The 24,243-nt window shown below is 46.2% G+C and overlaps 1 protein-coding gene across 1 annotated transcript; it reads left to right on the top strand.

Moving 5' to 3' along the window:
* The first annotated feature begins 4,165 nt into the window (after positions 1-4,165).
* Positions 4,166-21,476, top strand: RNF114 (ring finger protein 114). Its single transcript, XM_044262849.1, has 6 exons — positions 4,166-4,326; positions 9,014-9,164; positions 11,086-11,192; positions 11,555-11,669; positions 18,278-18,385; positions 19,626-21,476. Exons 1-6 carry the CDS (start codon positions 4,187-4,189, stop codon positions 19,689-19,691), a joined length of 687 nt encoding a protein of 228 aa, XP_044118784.1. The 5' UTR covers positions 4,166-4,186; the 3' UTR covers positions 19,692-21,476.
* Positions 21,477-24,243: the final 2,767 nt, after the last annotated feature.

Genomic DNA, 24,243 nt, shown 5'->3' with positions numbered 1-24,243 from the left:
TTAAGGATGTATGTATGTATGTATGTGTTTTTTTTAAGATTTTTTATTTGTCAGAGAAAGAGAGAGAGCAAGTGAGCACAGGCAGACAGAGAGGCCAGCAGAGTCAGAGGGAGAAGCAGGCTCCCTGACGAGCAAGGAGCACGATGTGGGACCCGATCCCAAGACGCTGAGATCATGACCTGAACCGAAGGCAGCTGCTTAACCAACTGAGCCACCCAGGTGTCCCTGTATGTATTTTTTTAAAATATTTTATTTTTTTATTTGACAGAGATCACAAGTAGGCAGAGAGGCAAGCAGAGAGAGGGGGGGGGAAGCAGGCTCCCCGCCTAGCAGAGGGCCAGATGCCGGGCTCTACCCCAGGACCCTGAGATCATGACCTGAGCTGAAGGCAGAGGCTTAACCCACTGAGCCACCCAGGTGCCCCCCTATATGTATGTATTTTTAAAAGATTTAATTATTTCAGAAAGAGAGAGTGGGGAGAGGGGCAGAAGGAGAGAGAGAATGCTAGAGCAGGCTCGCTGCTGAGCGTGGAGTCGGACATGGGGCTTGATCTCAGGACCCTGAGATCATGACCTGAGATGAAACCAAGAGCTGGCCACTTACCCAACTGAGCCACCCAGGCGCCCCAGCTTTTAAGTATTTAAAGCTCAAAATTGCTTGTGTGCTACACCTGTGAGCAGGTCTGTAGTAGCAGAACTTTCTGTGGTGGTGGTGATGTTCTGTGTCTGCTATGTCCAATGCATATGTATCTGCTAGCTACGCGTGGCTCTTGAGCTCTGGAAATAGGGCTAGTGAGACAGAGGAACTGACTCTTTAGTTTTGTCTTTAAATGTATTTACATTTAAATAGCCACAATATTGGATGGTGCAGGCCCTAGGGATAAAGCTCTGAAAATAGAAAAAATAAGAGTATATGCTCTTGTAATGTAGACAGTTATAGGCAAATTGCCCACTCAGGAGATTGTATTGTCTGTTGGTGCGGAATAAATGGCCACAAATTTAGTGGCCTAAACAACACACGTGGATTATCTCAGTTTCTGTAGGTGAGGAGTGTTGGCACCAGTGGAACTGTTGGGACAAGGGCAGGGAGATCTCCCTGCAATTTTCCTTAGGATCCTTTTTTTTAAAGACTTTATTTATTTATTTAAGGATTTTATTTATTTATTTGACAGAGAGAGAGAGATTACAAGTAGGCAGAGAGAGAGAAGGGTAGGCAGACTCCCCGCTGAGCAGGGATGTGGGGCTCCATCCCAGGACCCTGAGATCATGACCTGAGCTGAAGGCAGAGGCTTAACCCACTGAGTTACCCAGGCGCCCCTAAGATTTTATTTATTTGACAGAAAGAGACACAGCGGGACAGGGGAACACAAGCAGGAAGAGGGAGAAGCAGGCTTCCCACTGAGCATGGAGCCTGATGCTGGGCCTGACCGGGGATCCTGGGATCATGATCTGAGCCAAAGGCAGACGCTTAACAACTGAGCCACCCAGGTGCCTCCGTTGAATAACATTTTAAACCATCTGTCACTGCCTATTTGAGATCCCGTATTTCTCCTCTGAACCTTGCCGAGGATCTGGCACACAGGAAGCCCTCAGGGACTCCTTGTTGCCTGAATGTATGAGTCTACATTGGCAGAAAAATCAAGTTTGCAAAAACGTTGAGCCTGACCGATTCCCTACTCCAGGCTCATAGCAGATCTTAGATGATGTGGGCAGTCCGAAAGAGGCTGACCAAAGCTAAAGGACAGGGAGAGACAGTTGTGGGAAATAGTTTCCTTAAGGACATTGAGAAGGGAAAGTTTCATTCATCTAACACACATTATTAGGTTGATTGCGGCTGAGTATCGGGTGTGGTGATGAGGACTGGCGGTGTATTTGCAAGCTGAGAAGATCATGGGGACATTCTCATTGGGAATGCCTGGAAAAAACAGGAAAGGGTGGACTACATTCAGGCTGGTCGGGCACTGATGGTGGTAGGGGCGTCAGGGGGCGGAGGGTAGAGAAGGCTAGTGGTTCTCAAAGTACGGCTCCTGGTGCAGCAGCATCGGCCTCACCTAGAATACAGTTAGAGGGGCACCTGGGTGGCTCAGTGGGTTGAAGCCTCTGCCTTTGGCTCGGGTCGTGATCTTGGTGTCCTGGGATTGTTGGGCTCTCTGCTCGGTGGGGAGCCTGCCTCTCTGCCTACTTGTGATCTCTGTCTAATAAATAAATAAAATCTTAAAAAAAAAAACACCCCACAAACTTGTTAGAAATGCAAATCCTTGGCCCTACCCTCTACCTCCACTGACCTGTTGCATCAGAACCTAGGGGGGTTGGCTCCCACAATTGGTTTAGGTGAACTGAGACACAAGTACTCTTTTTTTTTTTTTTTTTAAGATTTTATTTATTTGACAGAGATCACAAGTAGGCAGAAAGGCAGGCAAAAAGAGAGTGGGGGGGGAAGCAGGCTCCCCACTGAGCAGGGAGCCCGAGGCGGGGCTCAATCCCAGGATCCTGGGATCTGACCTGAGCCAAAGGCAGAGGCTTTAACCCACTCAGCCACCCAGGCGCCCCAGAGACACAGGTACTCTTAAGTGCAAACGTGCCAAAGCCAGACTGCATGTGTCCAAATCCTATCATTTTCTATTACCATCAAAAAGTAGTTTAATCTTTTTGTGCTTCAGTGTGCATAGCTGTAAAATGGGGATAATAGAGCCAAAGTCATAGGTTGCAATGAGGATTTATTTATGTAAAATGCTTAGACCAATAAGCGTAAAAAAGTTCAATCCTATCCTTTTGACTCTAACTAAGTGTATAAGGTCGTGGTAAGTTCATTTCAAGAGACCAAACTGGGGGCAATCCAACTGAAGCCTGGATCTGGGACTCCCCTGCCCCTATCCCAGGGCCTGGCAGCAGCTACAAGGCTAACACAAAGTCTTATGAATACATACGGCACACCTCTGCCCCTGCCAGAGAAACCTCATCCTGGGAGGGGAGATGGGGCATATTTGGTTGGGAAGAGAGCAGACGCAGGAGTGCCTGCCACAGGGATGGGAAAAAGAAACAGTAGAATGTAAACCCCTTGGGCCGCTGCATATGCATGCCAAGTTATTTATTGGTGAAAAGATGCCCGCATGGATAGCTAAATACAATCCTCCTGCATTCAATTAACCTGGTTAACAAACAGGATTTATTTGTCCTGTGTTGACTCCATATTGTGAGGCCTCTGGGGCCTTTCAGGATGGAAGCTTAACTGATCATTGATTTTCCTGGTCAGGAAAACCTGGTTAGAGTTGTTAGCAGAGGCTGCCTTTGAACAAGATGTATCTTTCCTTAAATGGGCTGTCCACAAGAGCCTAGTTGGTGCACTACCAAGTGGAGACAGTTGGCATTCAAAACATCTGCACCCCAAGCTGGGCGCCTTCTTGTGAGATTGAAGTTTGGACTATCAGCTTCCCAGTCTCTACAGAGCTGTAGTTGGGCCCCATGGCCAGGAGGCGAGTGAACACAGCAGTAAAGCATGGTGACTCCCACTTCTGCTTTCCCTACTGGTTTACTGGGGGTTCCTTCCCATAGCCTGTCTTCAACACCTCTCCTAACGGCTGATCTCCCTTTTCAGTGTCAAGAGTAACCGGCATGAATTAATAATGCTGTCTTGTTTCCACTGTATTTTTACATTGCTCTTAGAAATAAATGATTATTTTCTATTCGTAGCTCAGGGAGTGATATATCTCCCTTTACAATTTGTTTGCCTAAAAAAACCCCAATTTTTTTAACGAAATGTATTTGCCTAAGTTTAAGCCAAAGGCAAGTCGATTTGGGATGAAATATTAAGTAAATGTAATGATTTAAATTGAGGAAACAGTGGCTGAAACACAGAGCCTGCTCCAGTTCTGCAGGTGTCTGGATCTGACTGCCGTATTTTCCAGATTTCCCGCGGCTTCGCCCTCCTCCCGTCAGTCGCGGGAGGCTAGGGAGGAGGAGAGGAGACTGGGACAGGAGGCGTGGCCCACTCACAAGTCCCCTCCCATCCACGCGCCCTTTCCACAAGCCACGCCCCGAGCGCCCCTCACCGCCCAGGGTCCCGCCTTTGCCCCGCCCCGGCTGGCCGCAAGCCCCGCCCCAAGCGCGCGCGCTAGCCCGGTACCTCGCCCCGCCCCCCTGGCCTCCTCCTTCTCGGCCGCCGTTGCGCCGCTCTGCGCGGCAGGAAGATGGCGGCGCAACAGCAGGACCGTGAGGGTGGTGCGCAGCTGGCTGGGCCCGCCGCGGAGGCCGACCCGCTGGGCCGTTTTACGTGTCCCGTGTGTTTAGAGGTGTACGAGAAGCCGGTGCAAGTGCCCTGCGGTCACGTGTAAGGGGCGAGCCGGGGTCCGGTCGCGGGGCAGCCTGATTAGGAGGGGTGCGGCGGGGAGTGTCTGGGGCGGAAGCGCTAGGACCGGGCTAGAGGGTTCTTTTCCCCAGGCCCTCGGGGGCTCCTGAAGGTCGGTGGAAGTCGGCGGGGCACTCTTCTCACTTCCAAGTATTCCGCGGTTTGTTGAGCGCCTGCTGTGTTCCAGGCGCCTGTCAGGCTCCTTACCCGTGATAGTGGAGTCGCACCCTGCTGGGGATTAGGTAGGGTCTGAGGTGGGTCCTTGGTGAGGCTCCCGGCCGGCTCATTCGGTAGAGCGTGTGACTTGTGATCTTGGGGTCGTCAGTTCGAGCCCCACGGTGGGCATAGAGTTTACTTAAAATAAAGTCGGACTTTGGACCGTGGACAGCCACGGTTTCTCTTGAATAATCTGGCATTGCTCCTAAGTATGGTACGCGTATGGCGTCGTGTATCCAGCTCTACCAAGTAATTCGAATGTGCACTGAAGTTGGAAAAACGCTGAACTAGACTAAAAGAACAAAAGGGAAGTCTTGATAATAGAGTTCACCGGTCTGCCATTAACTGTGAAAGGGGTTGGGAGTTGCAGATAGCTCTTTTTAGTATTCCTACCTGTGTACGGGCTTCGCTGCATTTTGTTTGAAATTGAGCCTCCAGGGCCTGCATGTTGCTGATGCATTGGTTGTGACGCTACAGGAGAGGGGTGTGAAAGTGACCAGTACAGACTTTGGGCTGGGCTACATGCCTTCAGGTTGCGGGATTTGAATCTTAGCCTTGCTCCATCAGACACAAAAACACCTAAGCTGAAAGAACTGTAGAAAATGTGGCTACTTCTTGCTGCTGGGTGTTGGCTTTTCCTCAATGGCCTCCCGCAGTGCTTATCTTGGGCATTATCTTGGCATTGGTTTTAGAACATCTTTGTTGGGACGCCTGGGTGGCTCAGTTGGTTGAGCGGCTGCCTTCGGCTCAGGTCATGATCCCGGCGTCCTGGGATCGAGTCCCACATCGGGCTCCTTGCTTGGCAGGGAGCCTGCTTCTCCCTCTGCCTCTGCCTGCCACTCTGTCTGCCTGTGCTTGCTCTCGCTTCTCTCTCTATGACAAATAAATAAAATAAAATCTTTAAAAAAAAAAAAAAGAACATCTTTGTTGGAGAGTAGACACAACAGGCTTCTGCTGGGCCACAGGTATTTTTACTTCTCCAGCAGTACTGCAGGGGAAGGGGGTTGACAGCCATTTTGCAGGTGAGGGGACTGAAGCTCACGTAGGGCAGACTCACCATTGTCTTAACTCTTCCCAGATGAACTGCAGGTGTTTCCTTGCCAGCCCAGAAAATAATTTGGCACCTGGTAAGGGCTCCCCAGCCACACTGACTGCTTTTTGTTTCTTCAGGTACTCTAAGTTCTTTCTAGCTTTAGGCTGTTCCCACTTGCGGTTCAGTTAGCCTGGAACACTTCCTGCCCCATCTGCACTTCCCCTGTCAGCTACCCCAAATCCTTTCGGGGACTTCACGACCCAGTTTAACTTCCCTTATCATCATTCCTATTTAAATTACTTCCTTGCTTCACTCCCGGCACTTCCTTCCTCCCCTTCTTCCTTGATCATGAGGGCAGTGACCGTATCTGTGTTGCCCCTTTTTGTATCCCCAGTGCCTGGCACAGTGTCTGAGCTTCCATCTTCCAGTTTTACATTCAACACACTAAAATATTTGTATGCCCACCATGTGCCAGGTTCTTGGGGCATAGTAAGAAACAAGGTGATTCTGCCCTCAAAGTTTACAATCCAGTGAATTGATGATAAATTAGGCTAACAAGTGTTAAAACTATTGTGAAAATTTAGTATGCAGTGGGAGGGTATTATAGGGATCAAACTGGTGTGTTTGGGAGTGATCAGGTAATGAATGGATGGATGACATAAGAAATTGGTGGTGGAGGCTAGATAGTGTTCTCATTGAGTCATCTTTTCCTTGGTTCAGCCCTCACTACTCTTACCTGATTTTGGATTAATTCATTGGATTTCATTCACAATTAATATTTATAAAGAGGCTTGACCCGGCACAGTTTACCAATGGAAGAGCAGCAGAAGTTGAGATTTCCTTGAGCCACATGAACCTTTCCTAGGTCAGAGGTCAAGGGGCAGTACTGGGTTTCTTGGCTCTTTTCGGTACTCACCGTCCTGGTTCCATGTGTTCATCAGTTCGTGCTGATGAAAGACAGATGGGTGCACCTCTGTGAGGGCAGTACAAGTCCCCCTTAGTTCCAGCCAAGTGCTTTTTTGTTCAGCCTAGTTAGTGGCAGATTTTTGCTAACTTTTTTTTTTTCCAATTTATTTATTTTCAGAAAAACAGTATTCATTATTTTTTCACCACACCCAGTGCTCCATGCAAGCCGTGCCCTCTATAATACCCACCACCTGGTACCCCAACCTCCCACCCCCCTTTTGCTAACTTTCATGCTTGGAAACCAGCATCATTGTAGCTTTTGCTGGGTGAGGCATTGAGTTTTTATTTCAGGCCCTGAATGACTATGTTCCTCCAATTAAGTGGAATATAGCTTTATTTCAGGCCCTGAATGACTATGTCCCTCCAGTTAAGTGGAATATAGCTGGAGAAGGGCAGGTGGCTGGAAGCCCAAGAGAAGGCTGAACTAGATCAAGACCTGTGAAAAAGGAAAGAGAAACCAAAAGCAAGCCCAAGACTCTGGGACTGTTTAAAAGCAGGCTTGCATGGTGGGCATGACTCAGGCACAAAGTGGCTGTGAACGTTTGGTCAGTGAGCTGTAGCCTGGTGTGTGCCTAAAGGCATGAAGCTGCTTTTTTCTACCAGCTGGCCTTGGTTTCTCTGGGACCTCTGCTGTCTTGGGTTCCTCTTGTGATCTGCCTTTGAGAAGAGTTACAATAAATGGTGCCTGCAAGGCCCTTTCTTTTTTTTTTTTTTTTTTTTTTTAGATTTTATTTATTTATTTGAGAGAGAGAGAGACAGTGAGAGAGAGCATGAGCGAGGAGAAGGTCAGAGAGCGAAGCAGACTCCCCATGGAGCTGGGAGCCCGATGTGGGACTCGATCCCGGGACTCCAGGATCACGCCCTGAGCCGAAGGCAGTCGTCCAACCAACTGAGCCACCCAGGCGTCCCTGCAAGGCCCTTTCTGCCTCTCCAACCTAACCACTTGCCCTCTCCTGGTGGTCTACCCATCATGGTCCCAGAGGGTTCCCTTTCTGCTTTTTAGAACTCCCTTTGTACTTTATATATAGTCTCTTTGTGGAACTCTTTGTGTCCAGGTCTGGGTGACTGACTGTCTCCTCCTAGTTTTAGGTTTTAGCTCAAATATCGCCTCCTTAAAGAAGCTCAGTATCATCCACCTCGGCTGATCTCTGCTCGTTTGATTTCCTTCCTGTATTTAATCGCTGTCAGAATGAACATTTGTGTCTTTCTCCACTTTGGAATATAGGCATCAAGAAGACACGGATTTTCTTTACTTCTCCACTGTGCTCTCAGTGGTGAATCACTAGACTCATCCTGTCCCAGACTGGTTTGTTTTGTGCGGCAGTGTTAACATATGGTTTTATGACAAAAAGGAAGAAAATCCTTAGAAACAGTAAAAATGTGTCAGTGCACAGGTTAGCTTTCCTGAGTTGTTCTGGTGGGTTTTGTTATCTTATCTTAAACCTGTTGGGTATGTAGCCAGGCTGTTTTCCTGCCGCGTTATCCTCTCTCACTGTGTACCACCACTCAGCATCACTCCCTGCATAGTTTTCAGGATAGAAACTTGGCCTTCTTTGACTTTCCTTCTCCAAATTCAGTGAGTTCCCAAGTCCTACTGACTCCCACTCTGAATCATTTCCTGAATTAATTCTCTGTTGCCTTAGGCCATTAGAATTCCTTGCCTTAGCCATCTGCTTAGTTTCTAATTCACGGCTCCTGTCTTTTCTCACCTTAAAAAAAAAAAAAAGGAAAACTAACAACTCTCATCCATGATAACCTCAGCTATTTTTCTAAAACTTGGACTTGGCCTTGTTGATATCTTTAAACATCTGGGTTACTACCCAGATGTTTATGAGGAAAAGGGTTAGACTTTTATTTCCTTAGGTGCCTCATGAATTTTTAAGTCTGGAATATTCTTACTTACCTCTGCCAGCTCAGCTCTTTTAAAGCTCTTTCGTGAACGCTGCCTGTGAAGACATACCAGCCCTGTCCTCCTTGGGTCACAGCGAGGTGGTCTTGTCTTTGTCTTCTCATAGAGCTTTGCCTTCACCTCTAAGGATAGTGCCTCCTGTTTGTGGTGCTTGACACTGGACTGAGGCTCTGCTGCATGTATTCCATCCCAGTAATCCCAGAGGTGGCTACCACCATCCCCATTTCATAGAGGAGAAGCTGAGGTTCAGAAAACCCCACCAAGATCCCTCAGTGGCCAGTGCTAAGGTGTGAAGACTGTGCCACAACACCTTTCACTGTGTGTCTTGACAGTTTGTGTTTGTTTCTGTTGGTGGATCTGTGTGTTTTGGGCAGGACACTCCCCTTACCCCTTTCTGGCCTGGGAGGACTTAGTATCTGAATCAGAAAGAGGGAGCAATATGTTTTTATAATCCATTATTCATTGAGTCTTTTAAAAAGTTGATCCATTTTTGTTGTCTTGTCTCCACAATGCATGACGCTGGTTCTCTGTGTGTCTTGTTCTAGCTTTTGCTCTGCATGCCTGCAGGAATGTCTGAAGCCGAAGAAGCCTGTCTGTGGGGTGTGTCGCAGCGCTCTGGCCCCTGGCGTCCGAGCTACGGAGCTCGAGCGGCAGATTGAGAGCACAGAGACTTCTTGCCATGGCTGCCGTAAACATGTATGTGGAAGTCAAATGGAAGAGTCGGTGTCTTTTTGTGACGAGAGGGGGTAAAACGCAGAGCTGTTGCCACGTTGTTTCTGAAGTTAGAGCTTGACTAGGTGACTAACAGCACGTATGCATGCTGGTTATCAGTGGCAATGGCTGTGCTGTTTCATTTTAGTGACCATATTGGTTTTACTTTGTTTTTTTAAGAGTTTGTTTAGTGTATTATATATTGTAGCTTTGAAAACCATAGGAGTGACTTATCCCAGTTTCTTCCCCTATAAAAGAGCCACTTTCCCCAAAGCATTATGGGTATCAATGGTAGGATTCTAATTCTTAATTTTTTAAAATATAAAATGAGATCAGCATCTCAGAAAAGCTACTTGCTGTCGTGAGTTTAAGGGGAGATGTTACAATCTGTATCATTATGGACATAAAAGATACTTGAAGTTTTTTAGTACTTGATAGGGAGAGATCATGACATAAAGGTCATTATGAAATTATGTGATTGTAAGAGCAATACTTAACATTTGAAATGTATCCATGCTCTTTTGTATAACTGTATTATAATCAAATGTATTTATTTCACCATCTATATAAAGGAGAAATACTACTGTTTTATTTCCTAAGAGATACAGCCCTACAGGTTTTGAAATCATGATTTTGTTTATTTTGGACTGTACAAACACAAAATAATGTAGGTTTGTTCCTTACTCCAGAGATTACCTCTTGAAAAGTGGTTTAATTGAGAAGGGCAAAACATTTTCTGCGCTTTGACAAATAACACGTAAGGTTTTTACAAACACCTGTGTAGGAATTTCACAAAATAGGAGCATACTATATAATTCTAGAACTTTTTCTCACTTTTTAAGAATTTTTTCACTTAATGAAACTTCACTTGCTAGACATTCCAGTTTCATTTCTTTAACCACATTAGTATGGATGGCCGTGAATGGATATTCCTTATTTCAGAGTGATTTAGCACTATAGGTACAAAGTGGTTATCGTTCTGAATAGGACTGTTTCCTATCCCTTTTAATTGGGAGCTCTTTGGTTGGTGGTCTGAAGTCAAGTTCCTTAGCTGGAGGTAAGACAGAAAGGAGCATTATGGTAAGCCAGAGCTCAAATAACAAAGCTTTCTTTTTTTCTTGTGGTTTCCTTTAATTTTGAAACTCAGGATATTAAAATGAAATTACCCGTTACTTTATGCATGCATGATGGGTTTTGTTTTTTTTTTCTGTATACTTTTGATTTTTCTCCATTTTTAAAGATTAGTGATTGTATTGCATTTCCAAGTGTCCTAAACCTCCAGAAATGTTTATCTTCCCTTTATCTCTCCTCTTCATTCCTTCTGCTTTTTCTTTCCTTTTAGAACACCTGCGATGAAGCATTCTCCTCTAGGTTTTCTTTCTCTTTTTCCATCTTGCAAAGACTAGATTTTATAAGAGAAATAAAACTCAGATTTCGGGGTTTTTGTTTGTTTGTTTGTTTTTTAAGGTCATTTATCACTATCTGGCATTCTGTACTTTAAAATTGCTGGTCTTTATCTCTTTTACTTAAATGATTACATTTTACTGCTGCGCATAATGAAAGTGGTTCTTGGCTTGCCGTGAGGAGACTAGTTTAAACACCATGTGGAAAACTGAAATCTTCCCTGGGTTTGCAGTATGTGAGCAGAGGGCATACCTTGAATAAAAGCAAACTTCGAGAAGAGTTACTTTGAGTGGAAGCAGTTGTCCTGGTTTGGGCCAGTCAGACATCAGCCTTGGTGTTAACGAATACCCTGCAACAAATGTGCTTTCAGATCCTGTCAGCATAGCCAGGAGTCTGGTGAGATTGTTTGCCAAGGTGGTACAGGTCTGGTTTTCAACTTGATCTTGCTTTGGGACTCTGTTGGCCCTGACTAACCTGTGGGCTCTGATTCTTCCTGTCCAAGTTTTTACTATCCAAGATCCGGGCCCACGTGGCTACCTGTTCCAAATACCAGAATTACATCATGGAAGGTGTGAAGGCCACCACCAAGGATGCCTCCCTTCAGCCAAGGTAAATGACTCAAAACACTCTCTTAGGCAGAGGTCAGCTGTTGCTATGAGGACAGTGGACACTTGGCATGTTCAAGGGTTTAGTTGTAGGAGTTCGGGAAAGTGGAGGTATAATTGCTAACCTGGCTACACCTGATGGCAGTTTTTGTTTTGGGGGTGGGGTGTGGAGGGCTCCAATGCTCACTTCATTTATTAGCTCTGCTGTTACTTTCAACACTTGACCTGATACCTGATTCTGAAGTAATTGTCAGAATCCCTGTCAAAACACACTGAATGTTGCTCCTTTTTTGGAGGGTACAGTGGATAAAGTGTGGAAAAGTACTCACAGAGAAGTTTTTTTTTTTCCTGCCTTTCATCTTCCAGGAATGTCCCAAACCGTTACACATTTCCTTGCCCTTACTGTCCCGAGAAGAACTTTGATCAAGAAGGACTAGTGGAACACTGCAAGTTATCCCATAGCACGGATACCAAATCTGTGGTAAGAGGAACTAGGTTTTGTTGTTTTCCTTTTTATGAAAAAAAAGTCAAACTTACAGAAAAATGGACAGGATTAGTACAGTGAACGCCTGTGTGCCCTTCACCTAGATTCACGGATTAATAACATTTTATCCTGTTTGCTTAATGATACTCTGTACGTACATATATTTTGCTAACCATTAAGTAATAAGTTAAAGATAACCATGACTTTTTGGTCCTACTCACTTCAGCGTGTCATCTCCTAAGAACAATAACGTTTTCTTTTTTTTTTTTTTAAAGATTTTATTTTATTTATTTGAGAGAGAGAGAAACACTAACATTTTCTTACAAAATCACATTTTTGTGTTTGTCACAGGAAATGTAACATTGACACAATTGAATAGCAAATTCATGTTTAAATTTTTTTTTTTTAAGATTTTATTTATTTATTTGTCAGGGATAGAGGGAGAGAGAGCGAGCGAGCACAGGCAGACAGAGAGGCAGGCAGAGGGAGAAGCAAGCTCCCTGCCGAGCAAGGAGCCCAACGAGGGACTCGATCCCAGGACGCTGGGATCATGACCTGAGCTGAAGGCAGCTGCTTAACCAGCTGAGCCACCCAGGCGTCCTCATGTTTAAATTTTAATAGTTGTAGAGGCCCCTAGCTGGCTTAGTCTCGGTAGAGCACGTGACCCCTGTTCTCAGGGTTGTGAGTTCAAGCCCCATGTTGGCCATAGAGATTACTTTAAAAAAAAAAAAAGGAATACCCTGAAATTTTAATAATTGTAATATCCTTCATAGTAGTAGTATTCTGCCCCCAAATCCTGGATCTTTGTGCTTCGTGTAGCTGTCATGTCTCTGGTGCTCAGCTTTTCTTCGCCTTACATTACCTTGACATTTTTAAAGAGGACAAGCCAGTTGTTTTGTAAGATGTCCTTCAATTTGTGTTTGATCTCTCATCATTCCATAAGCCATGTGTCCTCTGGGTGCCACATCAGGGGTCACATGGTGTCTGTTGGCCCTGTGGTTGGTAATGTTCCCTTGGATCCCTTGGTGTCTGTGAGGTTTGTCCTCTGTGAAGCTACCGTTTTCCGTTTGAGAGTAGTTGGTAGTTGTGGAGAAACAGAATGTGTATGAAATTGTTAGGAAAGTGCTTATCAATCTTGTGACTGATCGCAGACTGGCATGTAGTTCTGTTTTGTTTTATTTATTTATTTTTTTTTTTAAAGATTTTATTTATTTATTTGCTCCCTGCTGAGCAGAGAGCCCGATGCGGGACTCAATCCCAGGACCCTGAGATCATGACCTGAGCCGAAGGCAGCGGCTTAACCCACTGAGCCACCCAGGCGCCCTCTGTTTTGTTTTAATGTTTGGATGTGGTCCATGTCAGCAGGATTACCCCTTCCTCTTTTCCCCCCCAAGTAAGCTCTGTGCCCAATGCGGAGCTTGAACTCACAATCCCGAGATTGAGTCACGCACTCCACTGACTTGAGCCAGCCAGGTGCCCCCTTGCCTCTTAATGTCATTGACAGACTGGGTCTTTTTTTTTAAGATTTTATTTATTTATTTTAAAGATTTTATTTGTTTATTTGACAGACAGAGATCACAAGTAGACAGAGAGGCAGGCAGAGAGAGAGAGAGAGGGAAGCAGGCTCCCTGCTGAGCAGAGAGCCCTATGCGGAACTCGATCCCAGGACCCTGAGATCATGACCTGAGCCGAAGGCAGCAGCTTAACCCACTGAGCCACCCAGGCGCCCAAGATTTTATTTATTTATTTGACAGAGAAATCATAAGTAGGCAGAGGGGTGGGCAGGGGTGGGGAAAGCAGGCTCCCTGCTGAGCATAGAGCCCCAGGTGGGGTTCGATCCCAGGACCTAAGATCATGACCTGAGCCGAAGGTAGAGGCTCAACTCACTGAGCCACCGAGGTGCCCCGACAAGCTAGGTCTTGATACAGCCTCCTCCATAGTTTTTTTCAGTTTTTCATTTATTTATTTATATTTATTTATTTATTTATTTTTTTAAAGATTTTATTTATTTATTTGACAGATCACAAGTAGGCAGAAAGGCAGGCAGAGAGAGAGGAAAGGAAGCAGGCTCCTGCTGAGCAGAGAGCCCGATGCGGGGCTTGATCCCAGAACCCTGGGATCATGACCTGAGCTGATGGCAGAGGCTTTAACCCACTGAGCCACCCAGGAGCCCTCAGTTTTTCATTTATCTCGGACTGTTCTCCTGAACTGTATACTTAGTTCTTTGGTCACACTTCAGCTCCCTTGCCTTAAAAGGTGGTGCATGGACTTTAGAATGTGCATGAGCTTTTGTGAATAGGATTAGGCCTGGTGGCATTCTTTTTGTTTGTTTGTTTGTAAATGTTAAGATACACCTGACCTTTTTAAGAATACATTAGGTCTTCTCTAGTCTTACCAGGTCACATTCCAGTTAGTACAGCCACTTTTTACATGGGGCTCCCTGAGTTCTTACTGTTGTGCTGTGACAGATTTGACAGATAAATTCCCTCTTGTCTGCTTTTCCCAACACTCCTCACTAGGGAACCTGGCAGGCTCGGTCATTGTAAGTCATTTTCAGCCAGGCCCTGTTGCTGCTAGGCACACATGCTCTCTGTTAGCTGTTCTGGGGACTCTGTTTGGATTAAGTTCCTGGCATGAACCATCCTCATCTTTTCCAGGTAACACTGAATCCTGCTTTTAACTGAGTTCAGAGTATCAGGTGCGGATTCCTTTCTTCTTTCTTCCTCCTTCTGTCTCAGGAGCGCTCTGATCTACCCCTGAGGTCACAGACTGGCAGTCTATGGGATATGTCTGGACTATACACATTTTACCTTCCCTTTTAACCTTTAAAAACCAGAAGATTTTCTGTCTTGATACTCTGCATTTGAGAAACTGGAGGTTCTGGCAAGAGCCAACTGGCCTAGAGTAGTTGCTGCCCCTCTAGATGGGATGGGCTTACATCTGTCCTCCTTTGCTCATGTGCCTTACTAATCTGGCCCCTGTGAGCACTTGAATTTGCAGCCCTTATTCTTTGTCCTAACATTCCTTTTTGTGTTGAGGTAAAGGCTCCTTTCCAAGCCTGGCTCTGCCGGGGTTCTTAGGCTCACCCAGAGGACTGAGCAGGGGGCCCGGCCCAAAGTAAGAGTTATCCCTGCTCCCACAGCTTACCCTGCCCTGTGTCTTGTCTTACCTCAGCTTAGCTATCTACCCACGCCTGACTTGTTTTCCTGCAGACATGCCCATCTTCCTTGGCTCCTTGGTGAGAGGAATACTCGATCTGTTCTCTCCCTAGATAATGTTCAGTTGATCTTTTCCCTTAAGCTTGTTGTTTTCCAGCTGCTGCTCTTTGAACCCGTTTTTTTCTGCCCTCCAGATTCAGCCTCCACCCCTGCTGAGTCATGTTCTCTGTGGTCCCAGCTGACTTAATTGAGTCCTTGCTTTCTGTCACCTCTTTGCATTTTTTTTTTCTTCTTAAGATTTTATTTATTTATTTGACACAGGGTGGATGCACAAGCAGGGGGAGCTGCAGAGGGAGAGGGAGAGGGCTTGATCCCAGGACCCTGGGATCATGACCTGAGCCAAAAGCAGACAGACACTTGACTGACTGAGCCACCAGACACCACCACCCCATCTTCACAATTTTTAAAATACATTTTCTTTGTGTGTAGTTCATTCATGGTAAAAAGTGTCTCTCTAGCCCGTTCCCCCTAGTTTTCCGGCTCCCTTCGATATCATTAGTTCCCAGTATTTCTTTACATTCTTGCATTTTATTCTGTTTGGATATAGTAAATGCATTATGTTGCCATTTGCCATTTTTATTTAATAGAGGTAAACCTGATCTAAAACTGAAACTCCACACTACGGTGACCTGCCAGCCTCTCATGAGAGATCATGCACAGAGAATTGATTGTTCTCAAAAATAAACAGCCTCACCACTTGATGCTAATATTTGTCTTTCTGACATTTATATCTTTATTACATAGATGACTTTGGAAATTTCTGTAGGCAGATGGCAACCTGAAATGGGCGTCGAACCTGCTGTTTCTCTGTGATGCCAGAGTAGCTTCGCAGTGTGCATTCTTTGCCCACAGTGGGCAAGATAAGAGTTATGTTCTGTGAAAAATACCTGAAGCCAGGGTTTCAGCTCTTTCTTCAAGATGTTTTAGTTGTGGGGTGCCTGGGTGGCTCAGTGGGTTAAAGCCTCTACCTTCGGCTCAGGTCATGATCCCAGGTCCTGGGATCGAGCCCCGCGTCAGGCTTTCTGCTCGGTGGGAAGCTTGCTTCCTCCTCTCTCTCTGCCTGCTTCTCTGCCTACTTGTGATCTTCGTCTGTCAAATAAATAAATAAAATCTTTAAAAAAAAAAAAAAAAGGTGAGACAATACTTAAAAAAAAAAAAAAGATGTTTTAGTTGTGATTCTTTTTTTTTAAAGATTGTATTTATTTGACAGGTCACAAGTAGGCAGAGAGGCAGGCAAAGAGAGAGGGGGAAGCAGGCTCCCTGCTGAACACAGAGCCCAATGTGGGGCTCGATCCAGGACCCTGAGATCATGACCTGAGCCTAAGGCAGAGGCTTTAACCCACTGAGCCACCCAGGCGCCCCTTTAGTTGTGATTCTTTTTTTTTTTTTTTTTAGATTTTTTTATTTATTTGACAGAGAGAGATCACAAGCAGGCAGAGAGAGAGAGAGAAGGAAGCAGGCTCCCGGGTGAGCAGAGAGCCCGATGCGGGGCTCGATCCCAGGACCCTGGGATCATGACCTGAGCCGAAGGCAGCGGCCTAACCCACCGAGCCACCCAGGCGTCCCCCTAGTTGTGATTCTTAATGACTGATCACTCAAAAGCAAGTGTGAAGAGACACACAAACACTACCCACCTGTCCCCTCTGCACATTTTCTGTTAAAGTTTGCCAGACAATCTTAACTATTTTGGTAATTATAAGAATGATAACGATGTGAAGTAAAGTGTAGAGACTGGAATTCATTTCCTACTGCCATCCTGCCCCATAGTTTTTAGAAGGGAATAAACGAAGAAGTTTGTGTGCTGTCCAAGCCAAGTGGCTTGACTGTGTTGTAAAGCTGGTTAGCTGCAGAGCCAGTACTGGAACCCGGATGAGATAGCGCGTCTTTCTTTCTTTTTTTTTTTTAATTTTAATTTTTATTTATTTATTTATTTTTTTGTGTCTTTCTTTGAAATACCTCATTTTTTGTCAAATAAGTGTGCCAAACTAAAATCTAGGTGTTGGGGATAAGGGATGGGTCATCAAAGTATTACCTGCTTTTCTGTAGGTTGGAAGTTCTGTTGCACGCTAAGTTTTACAGTGCAGACATACATTTTTTTTTTTTTTAAAGATTTTATTTATTTATTTGACTGGCATAGATCACAAGTGGGCAGAGGCAGGCAGAGAGGGAGGTGGAAGCAGGCTCCCAGCTGAGCAGAGAGCCTGATGCGGGACTCAATCCCAGGACCCTGGGATCATGACCTGAGCCAAAGGCAAAGGCTTAACTACACTGAGCCACCCAGGTGCCCCCAGACATAAATTTTTAGCACATCTTTGCCTGTGTTTATAAAATATTGCCTTCGATCTGGGTTAATTTGGTTAAAGGTCAAGTGCACTCATAAACTTGGTAGTGCTAGAGTACTCTGTGGTTTCTGGTACTGCAGCCTACTTTTCTCCTTTCCCCCCTCTTTCGGCTTTCTGAAATCCCTCTGGTTCTTTTGTCTCTGTTGAAACCTCTCTTTCCACCAGCTGTTGGCCCTCTGTTCTGTCTCCTTTCCATCTATAGACTTCTTACCTGTTAATGTTTCAGCCCTTCCCATTGGAAGCCATCTCCTGCTTAGTCTCTGGACCTGACCCACCTTCTAGCCCCATAGCTGCAGCTTCCAGCCCAGCTCCTTCCACAAAGGAGTCTTCCACTGTTTTGGACTGATCTCTTGCCAGCCCCTTTCGTCACCCCATCTTCCTTATAAACAGTGGGGTTCCATTTCCAAGCCGACCACTTAGCCCTGCTGCTCCCCCCAGCCCAGCTCCTCTCTTTCCGTATCTGAATTTTGTGTTCTAAGCAGACTGATCACCTGGCTGTTGGCCTGTCCTGCTGCCCCCTGGCTTCTCCTCTGTGCCGCTGCCAGAGCACCCTTTCATGTTCGCTTTGTCCTTCCAGATACCTCCCTATTTTCAAAGCCCACATTGACTTCTTACATCAGGGCTTTTCAGCCTCAACCCTCTCTTCTAAGCTTTGACTTTGTAAAAATAGCACAGAAGGGTGTGTTTTACTTCCTTAAGATACGGTTTGTCGTTTCCTGGGTTTTCTTGGTGCTTTGGGATCATTTTGTCTGCTGGGTCAGACAGCCAGAGTCTAGGCCGTGGCTGGGCTGACACACGGCCTGGTCACAGTAGGGGGTCAGAAAAGGGTGGTGTCGTGCCTAAAGCCTTTATGCACTCTCAGCTGGCATATGACCCGAGGAGGAGGCTGACTGTTCTCTGGGATACAAACATGCAGACGAAGGAGTGGCCAGGCCCTAACCCCATGTGTCAGGAAAGCTGTCCTGGAGGAAAGGAGGCCAGATACAGGCCACAGAGGGCTGAGCTCAAATGTCAGGTGCCTAAGACTGTGCTTCTTTGTTGAAAGGTTTGCCCGATATGTGCCTCAATGCCCTGGGGAGACCCCAACTACCGCAGCGCCAACTTCATAGAGCACATCCAGCGCCGGCACCAGTTTTCTTATGACACTTTCGTGGTGAGTCTGGAGCCCAGGCCCTGATCCTTCCCCTGGGGGACCAGCGCAAGGATCTCCCTTCTCTTAAGGGTCCCATTGTTGGGTTTTGTCACGGGTGTGATGGGCTCCCTGGAACAGCAGCCGTGTGGTCTGTACTCGTGAACCCGGTGAGTGGCCAGAGCCTTTGTTGTGTGGTATTGAAGAAGGTGAACTGGCCAGTCATCTGCGGTGAGACATAGTGAAAGCTTGCTCCCTGGGTTTTTCCCCCAAAATGTTTCCTGCTTCTTTTTGATACGTGTAGTTTTTCACCTGTTAGGGAACCTGGCTTAGGATCCCAAAGGTCAGATGCTCATGTGGACCAGGCCCATAATGGCAGTGGTCCTCGTGAGGATTCGCATGCTGTTCGGTATCCAGCCCGTCCGGTCCAGCTGATCGTTAGCGTGTAGAGGTAGAGGGTTAGTACTGCCTGTCTCCTCCACCTGCCCCAGCAAGCTGGGAAGGCAGAATGTCATAGGAAGTATCACATATTTTTTTTAAAGGGCTTGAGGTCAAACAAAACCCATCCACTCGCCAAAGGTGTTCATCCATCCAGCTTGTATCCTTTCCCAAGAGCTAAGCGGTTTTGAAGGGACCCACTGTTGTCTTGGCATAATAGTAATGGGTGAATTTGGCCACCTGTTTTTCAAAGTAAATGGCCGGTTTGTTTACAGATAAATGTCGTGAGGTCTTAGAGTAGTATTCAGTCTTAATGGCTGTATTTCAGGACCTGAGAATGAAAGCGTGACTCTTTCCTAAGTTGTCACAAAATATTTATTCTCAGTCTAAGAGAGCGTCTGAGGTTCAGACTTCAAAATAACTGTCCTTTTTGTGAGTGCTGTGAAGAGGAATAAGGTTCCTAAGTTCTACCCAAGTAGATAATTTGGCCTCATTGAATCAAAAAGGCAAATTTGACTCCAGTACTCCCCTTTGAGTACTTGGCCTGTGCCCCACTCCATACACGTGCCCTCTGGTCCTCATAGTCCCTGTCTGAGGAAGCCATCAGGATTTTCATCATAAGGCTGGGGCAGCAGAGGCACAGAGAGATCAAGAGAGCAGTTTGCCCGCAGTTTTGTGGCCAGCATTGCACCCTGGAGCCGGGATCGGTCCCGGGTCGGTCTCCTCTAGAGCCCAACGTCCCCGGGCTGCACCACTTCTCCTACTGAACGTGAGTCTTTGCAGCTGTAACCAGTGCTGAAGCCGCGTGTCTGTGTTTGGTCCGCAGGATTACGATGTTGACGAAGAGGACATGATGAATCAGGTGTTGCAGCGTTCCATCATCGATCAGTGAGCAGTCTCCGCTGTCCTTCTCCTGTTCCAGAGCTTCCATTGTGTGTGAGGCGTGGAACATGTGACTCATACACCTTAAATGTACAACGGACCTGTGAGCTCTGGTGTTAGCATAGGGTCCCTTCTGACAGGAAAAGAGGTCTCCAGGTCAGAGCCATCCTTTCCTTTGGGGTCTTCCTCCTGTTCATTCTGTCACATGTCCGGTCTCTGACTGCTCCTCAGCTTCTTCCTGGAGCTTCTGCTTCCTCTTCCAGACGAGAATCCAGCTTCTCCACCTGTCCTTGTTTCACACATGTTCCTCCCATCTCGTGTTCGTCTCCCAGGTCCTCTGAGCCAGCCAGGAGCTTCCCTGGGTCATGAATAGCACAAATGAGACCAGCATCTCCTCTCCTTGTCCCCGAGGCGTGTGTACGTCCAGTTGCCGACAGAGCTCCTTCTGTCCTCTGGGAATTCTTGTTCGTTGCCAAAAGCTGGAGTTTTACCTCTTGGAAAGCGTTTCAGAAGGCCTATTAGGGTGAATGTTCTGGGTTTAGCATGATCTGATGCTGGAAGTTTTGATTAGTGATATTTTCCCACCACTCCTGCACACCCTTAGAATTAACTGGTTCAGTCTTAAATGCCTGCATGGTGCCTTTTTAGGATAAGGTGTAACCATACATTTTTAGTGACAATAAGTATTTCTAGGTTAGGAAAGTTAAACTCCCAATTATCCATAAGCGGGGAGGAGGGTCAGCTAAGAGCAGTGTGAGGGCCGTAGCTTTTTGGTTCTTATTTTCAGACTAATGCTGTGTTTTCAAATGACTGAGTCATGTTTACCTCTCTCTTTGGGAGCCTGCTTACATTTTTGTCTTCGAAGCATGAGAAGGAGTCCTCAGATGAATAAGAAGGAAGACGTTTAGGGGCTCCAGTGGATATTATAGTTATTTTATCTTTTATTTGGTAACTTAGATTAAACCGAGTATTGCTTTTCTGTCACAAATGGCTTCCTTATGAAACTGGTTTCTGCGTGTAAATCAGTGTGTGAAAACCTGCCTTCTAAAGCAAAGTTATAGGAAATCTAGTGTCCCAGTCTGCTGTCTCTTTTTGACAAGACACACTGTTCAGAAGCCAAACACGTCTCCTCTGAGCACTTGTTGATGGAAACTGTCTAATGGAAGCTTGCTTTGTTAATAGCTCAAGAAACGTGAAGTTCACCATGTTTCACGAATATTAATAAATACAGGGCTACGAGCTGTCAGTCTAATCTGTACGAACAGAACCTTTGATTGACCAAAAGGCCTGTGGCTTTAGGTTCACTTTTTTGTGTCAGACCCCTCTACACTGAGCACGGAAAGTTATTCTGGTCAGTAGCTGAGGTTGCAAGTGACCGCGTGCTTTGGGCCTGTGTGTACTGCTGTGGTGGGCCTCTCCCTCTGCCAGTAGGGGCTGCAAATGCCTTGTTCCCAGCAAAGACAGGGCCCTTTGGGGGCAAAGAAATGTTTTCTAAAGTGATATTGTTTGGGAGGGCTCAAATGTTAAGGTCTGTGTCTTCACTGTCATTTCTGGAAAAAGTTCACTCTGACCTCCCTGAAGCGAGAGGTCTAAGTTTGGAGGGAAATTTGACAAAGCTGTCATTGGAGGGAATGGATGAGAGTGTGTCCATTTCACTGGTGGTACCAAGAAACGGATTTCCTTGTATTAAGTGCACTTCATGTATTTCTAATAAGATGACTTTCCAGAAAGTGAAATTTGTTAATGTTCTGGCTTTTAAATGGTGAAATATAAATAAATTTCCTAATTTATCCAATTGGCAAGCTGTAATTCCTGCTTTCATTAACCACCTTTTGCTGAAGTCTGGGCCTGCGGAGGCTCTGGAAGATTGTTGCTCTGAGGGGAAGTGCTTGTCCGTCACAAGTCCCATCTGGCTCCGATTTTCGCTCCAACACTTCACTGGCTGGGCCTCACCAAGCTTGTCCTCTTTGGAAATCAAACACAACCCTCCCTTCTCATGGCTGGGAGCACCGATGAGGTGAGAAATGACCATGCTCCTTGAAGCAAGGCTTTATTTAGACATGTGGCTTTGGCTCCATTCTGATGACTTGGCAGCAGCCCTGAGGTGTAGTAAAGGGTCTCGTGCATTAATATCTGAGGTCATGGCATGCTCAAGTTCTCCGTTCTGCCTCTGGCTGTGGGACTTCGGACAAATACTTTCTCTTTCTGAACCTGTTTCCCTACCATGAAATGGGAATAAGTTTCTGGCTTCTAGTGTCTTTATAAAGGAGGAGATATTTACTGTATATTGCTACCATTTCTTAATCCTTACAGTTTATAATTACACAATTGATGAATGTGTGCCCAGCACTGTGCTGGCACATAAAAGTGGCTTATATGCCTGAATATGCAAAGTCAATCATTTTTGTCAGGAAGGAAATCATAAAGGTTTTTTTGGCCAAATTGGACGTTCGAACTTTTATTACTACAAATGAACTACTCAGGTATCTACTTACTTTTCATTACGTGTATTTAAAACAGACGTAGAAGTATTGCTTTTATCTAGTCGTGCATTTCCAGGAATAGCTGCCTCTTGAGGATACAGGGATTCAGGAAGCAGCCGCACAAGCCTGGCGCGGCGCCTGAGGCCTAGTGTGTACTCCCTGTGGCCCTCGGCTACCAGAGCTGCCTCCTTGGGCGCAGCCCTTCCAGTCGCAGTCCTGTAGGAATCTTAGATTTACTGTGGCCCAGACCAAGCTCAGCATCTCCAGTTTCCTCCCTCCATGCCTCTCCCGCATCATTCCTCTTGCTGTGGAGGGTACCGGTAAGTATTCAAGCCAGTGATGCATGCGTCCTACCCCGCCTTCATACCTCCTCCACCTTTGGTTAAGTTCCAGTAAAGTCCTGCGCTCTGGTTGCACATCAGGAAGTCACCATTTGTGCCTGCTTTTCTTCCAGGTTGACATTACACACGGTGGCTGTCCTTTGAAATCCCTTGTCATCCAAGATAGGTCAGGAAAGTGACGTTTGAACTGAGATCTGAATGAGATAAGGGACAAGCCTGTTGACCAGGTGGGGGAAGAGTGTTCCTGGAGGGAGTCAGTTCAGAGGCTCTAAGGTGGGAGCTGGTCGGTGTGTGACACTGGGCCACTGCAGCAAGGGAGCCGTTGTGAGGCAGCGTGTCAGCAAGGGGCTGTGGAGGGCAGATCTGGGGCTTTTCTGTAGCTGAGATGGGAGCGTTGCAGGTAATGAGTGACAAGACCCAGCTTGGGTTTAAAGAGGAATCTGCGGGCTGCATGTGGAGAAGGGACCATACCAGGGAATGCAGAAGCAGAGACTGGGGAGGTGGTGGCCACAGGAGTGCAGGGAGATGAGGAAGGTGGCTGGCAAAGCGGCGGTGAGGTTGTCTGAAGGGTCACTTGAAAGCAAGGGAGGGGTCAAGACCAACTCCACAGTTTGGGGCCTAGGCGATTTGGTGGGCAGAGGTATCTTTATGAATTGGAGGGAAAACTCCCCCAGTGGCAGTTGTGGGGGAATCGGATATTTGGGGCGTGGGTGCTTTGGCCTGGGGCTAAGATTTACAGGTTCTCTCGTTGCACACAGAGAACGTGCCAGCTGTCAAGCAATGCCAGGATGTGCCCAGCGCATTGTTGAATAAAATACTAGTCTGAGGACATTCCCTGTTTCGGTGCAGAGATGGGTGTGGATCAGCGGAGTCCTTAAAATGTATGACTAGACAGACTGTCTCTGCATGTGGTGTAGATTCATAAGTAAGGAAGAATCAGGCATTTGAGTGTTTCATTTTCGGTGGTGAAAGCTCTTGTGTTCAATTTGGCCAAAAATATTTTTCTTAAATTTCCTATTGGACAGGGAGGATTTCCTCATACTCACACATATGTGGAATGTGCATGTAGCACTGTGCTAGGCACTGGGGATTCATGCATTAATCCAATGTAGAATTATAAACGGATTAAGTGTTCGTGGTAAGGGAGTAATAGATGGTAGCGATTTAGTAAATAGTAAATATTCTTTCTTTATAAAGGAACTAGAAGGCAGAAATGCATGGGCTTATAGCATCATCTAGACCTTTCTCCTTTCTCCACCTGGGCATTCTCCTTCACTCTTCTGTTACTTGAGTATCTCCTACTACGGGCTTTCCTCCCACACAGCATTTGAATGTGACTGGGTTTCCTCCACCATCTAACTACGGGCCCATATCTCTCCCCCTTCATACCCAGACATCTTGAACTGGTTGTCCTCACCCACTGCTTCAGTTTCTCTTACTTCCCAATTTTATCCCTGAACTGCTCCCACGTATGCTTCGTACCCTGCCCCTCACCAAAGACAGGGCCTGTTACTAACTCCAGCAGACACATTAGTCTTCCGTGAACATCTTCAACCTGTTTAGTGCCCTTGACCCCTCCCTCCTTTTAGAAGCATTTGCTTCTGCTGGCTTTTCTGTTGGGACACCATCCGGTTTCTCTTCCTGTTTCTTTGCTGTGTTCCTTTTCCTTGGCAGTTGGCACCTCTTGGTTCCCACCTCTTAGCTATTGGAATTTTTCAGACTCTGCCCCAGACTCCAT

This window comes from Neovison vison, chromosome 8 (assembly GCF_020171115.1).
Source record: "Neovison vison isolate M4711 chromosome 8, ASM_NN_V1, whole genome shotgun sequence".
Lineage (NCBI taxonomy): Eukaryota > Metazoa > Chordata > Mammalia > Carnivora > Mustelidae > Neogale > Neogale vison.
Note: the sequence above shows the minus strand (reverse complement) of the source record. Positions and strands in the feature narration are given on the sequence as shown.